Genomic DNA, 3396 nt, shown 5'->3' on the forward strand with positions numbered 1-3396 from the left:
TATTTTTATAATACAACATAAAATATACTACCTCTGATATTTAATATAAGAACTTGTTTGACTTTTATTTTAGTTCTAAATATAAGACCTCAATCCATTTTGTCTCTCATATTTATTCTTTTTTTTTTTCCTGAGATAGTTCTTGTAATAATGGTAGTTCTAGCCAATATACTTTATTAGTAAGGATATTTCAGGAAAGACAACACCTACTTATATTACAAATAACTAATTTAACTAATTTTCTTAATTTACTCAAATTAGTTAACTAGCTCTTATATTAATGACCGAAAGTAGTACTTTGCTTGCCCTTAATATAAAATATAATTAACTAATTTGATTAGATTAAGGACGTTAGTTAAATTAGTTAATATGATATATTTTTTTAAACACTCTAATCGTCTTACTTAATTCCCTCTTTCTCTCTTCTACTTTTTTTTTTTTAGCAAAACAAAGTACATATTATTAAAACGCAAATAAATATTACACTCACTAATAGACTAGCAAAAGAAAGCAAAGAAAGCGGTAAAACCTAAAGTACAACCTACAGACAAAGAAGGGAATCCTAAGTACAACCTATAACCAAGCAAGGAAACTAAGACTTAACCTACACCCTTCTTAGTGTCAGCAGAAATGTTACGGCAAGTAAGGTCTTGAAGTAAAATCCGGTTCAGAGGAGGTGGTGGCTTATCAAGCCATCCTTGCGGTACCATTCTCCTCATAGCTTGTGCTGCTAAAAAGTCTGCAGCACTATTGCCCCCACGAGCTACCAAGGCTATTGACCATCTGTCCGTCTTATCCCCTAACTCTAAACACTCCTGCATCATTTCCACACACTTCCAATCGCATCCATCCAAGCTCCTACTTCTTACTCTTCTATACAGTTCCAAACAGTCCGTCTCAATTATCACCTCTCGATCACAAAATATATCTTTCATTTTCAAAGCTTCAAGTAAGGCTCTACATTCAGACATGAAAGCAGACCTTGCATCAATAATCATACCAAGGCCGCCCAAGTATCTGCCATTACTGTCTCTTCCTATCACCCCAATACCAGCAATCATGTCTTTACTACAGAAGGCCCCATCTATGTTAATTTTCACCACCCCTTCTGCTGGTCTCTCCCAAGCCAAAGATCTCTCCACCACTGCAACTGGCATCTTCCTTCTCTCCCTCTTCTTGAAACAGCCCCAATACTCATTAACCAATCTGATACCCTGAGATAAGCAGCCCCCAGCATCTACTTCTTTTCCTTCAAACACACTACAGCATCTGGCCTTCCAGACCCCCAACACAAGGCAGCAAAAAATGATATATTATAATCATCAATCTCATTCTTCTTTGACAACCAGCTTTCCAGCCACCTATCCAATCTTCCCATATTCTTCTCATCAAATCTCAAAGCTAGAGGGGAACTGAACCAGCATAACTTAGCCCAGGGACACAAAAAAAGTGCATGTTCGACCGTCTCCACATACACTTTGCAAATGCTGCATATAGGATCTCTTACATTTTCTCTTAAAGAGAGCTTCTTTTGTCGCCAAAGCATTGCTAACTGCTCTCCACATGAACTGATTGACTTTTGGAGGCACCTTCACTTTCCAAATACTGTTCCAAACCTTCTTGGACATAGTATAGGAGCTACTGGGGGCTTCCCTTTCTTCCTTTGCTTCCTGAAGTCTGGCAATTTTGTAACCTCTCTTGACCGAATATATTCCATCTCTGCTCCCCAACCAAGTATACTTATCTTCCCCCTCAACCACTGGAATTTTCACCTTTAGAATAGCCACTCGGTCTTCCTCATCCAATAAGTCTTCAAACCCATCAAAGTTCCAATTCCTATTGGAAATAATGTCTTTTACCTTCAGCTTTTTCATTTCCTCAGTCAGATTTCTTTGCTTAAGACAGAAACCTTCCTCCTCGGTCAACCATTTTCCTTCAAACAGACTTATCTTATCTCCTTTATTAACTCTCCAAATTAGATCCCTTTGCAGCAACTCCCTTCCTTCCAGAATGCTCGACCAACCCCAAGAGGCTTTACTACCCTTTTTAGCTTGCAAAAAATCAGCATTTGGAAAATATAAGCCTTTGAGGATCCTGCTCCACATCTCATCAGGATTCTGACAAAGCCGCCATGCAGTCTTTGCTAATAAGGCTTTATTCATCTTCATAAAATCTCTAAATCCCATACCACCTTCCCCCTTATCCCTACACATAGTTTTCCAAGACCTCCAGTGAATTCTTCCTTCCCCATTCTTTTGTCCCCACCAAAAGCCAAAAATCATCTGATTAAGCTCTTTACAGGTCTTTTTGGGAAAACTAAAGCAAGACATAGGGTAAATTGGTATTGCATTCGCTACTGCTTTGATCATGACCTCCCTTCCAGCAAAAGTCAACAATTTCTGCTTCCATCCTTGTAGCTTAAGGCTTAGTTTGTTCTTCACAAAAGTCAAAGCCTCAGACTTAGACTTACCCCACAAGACAGGAAGGCCAAGATACTTTCCAGGTTCAGCTGTATCCATAATTCCCATAATCTCAAACACCTCCTGCTTCACCTCTTCTACTGTATTCTTTGAGAAGAAGATACATGACTTGTCCAAATTCACTGATTGGCCCGATGCTTTGCAATAGCTATCCAGAATTTCCCTTAAGATATCACAATTCCTTCTTTTAGCATTGACAAAAAACACCGAGTCATCTGCAAAGAAGCAATGAGATAGTATAGGAAATTTGTTAGCCAGCCTGATTCCTTTCAGTTTCCCATTATCAACATAAGCATCAACCATGGCAGACAGAACATCAGAAGCAATTATGAAGAGAAAAGGTGAAAGTGGATCCCCTTGGCGTACCCCTCTTTCCATATTCAAATCAGCAATCTTGTGTCCTCCTACTACCAAACTCAATTGAACTGATCTCACACATTCCATAATCCAAGACAACCACCTTTCTCCGAAGCCCATCTCCCTCATAACCGCCTCAATGAAGTCCCATTCAAGCCTATCATAGGTTTTATTCATATCGATCTTTACAGCCATTTCAAACTTCCTTCCCTTTTTTTTATTTTTCAAATAATGGTAAGCCTCATGAGCTACCAGAATATTGTCTTGTATAAGCCTCCCAGCAATAAAAGCTCTTTGATTTCCTGATATAATTCTAGCCAGCAACTGTCTCATTCTGTTTGCCAGAATCTTGGAAATGACTTTATAAGCAAAGTTGCAAAGACCAATGGTCTATACTGTCCCACATTCTCAGCATTATCTACTTTGGGAATTAGTACCACATTAGTCTTGTTAATAGCTGCTAGCTTTGCATTATTATTAAAGAAATCAAAGACCATCTCCCCTACCTCCTTACTAACTTCTGACCAAGCCGACTGATAAAACATGCCAGAGTAACCAT

The 3396-nt window shown here is 38.7% G+C and overlaps 1 protein-coding gene across 1 annotated transcript; it reads right to left on the minus strand.

Annotated features, from left to right (window-relative positions):
* Positions 1–599: 599 nt before the first annotated feature.
* Positions 600–3170, minus strand: LOC114730634 (uncharacterized). The gene is made up of 2 exons (XM_028917745.1): positions 1476–3170; positions 600–1274 (listed from the first exon to the last, which is right to left on the minus strand). Exons 1-2 carry the CDS (start codon positions 3168–3170, stop codon positions 600–602), a joined length of 2370 nt encoding a protein of 789 aa, XP_028773578.1.
* Positions 3171–3396: the final 226 nt, after the last annotated feature.

Source organism: Neltuma alba, unplaced genomic scaffold (genome assembly GCF_004799145.2).
Source record: "Neltuma alba isolate B1F8T4 unplaced genomic scaffold, ASM479914v2 tig00012749_pilon, whole genome shotgun sequence".
Lineage (NCBI taxonomy): Eukaryota > Viridiplantae > Streptophyta > Magnoliopsida > Fabales > Fabaceae > Neltuma > Neltuma alba.

Bases quoted from the DNA above. Each gene is read 5' to 3' on its own strand.
- LOC114730634 (XM_028917745.1), bottom strand. From the start codon at position 3,170: ATGAGACAGTTGCTGGCTAGAATTATATCAGGAAATCAAAGAGCTTTT. The intron at 1,275-1,475 runs GTATGTGGAGAC...GGGGTCTGGAAG, and splicing joins ATATGCAGCATTTGCAAAGT to GCCAGATGCTGTAGTGTGTT.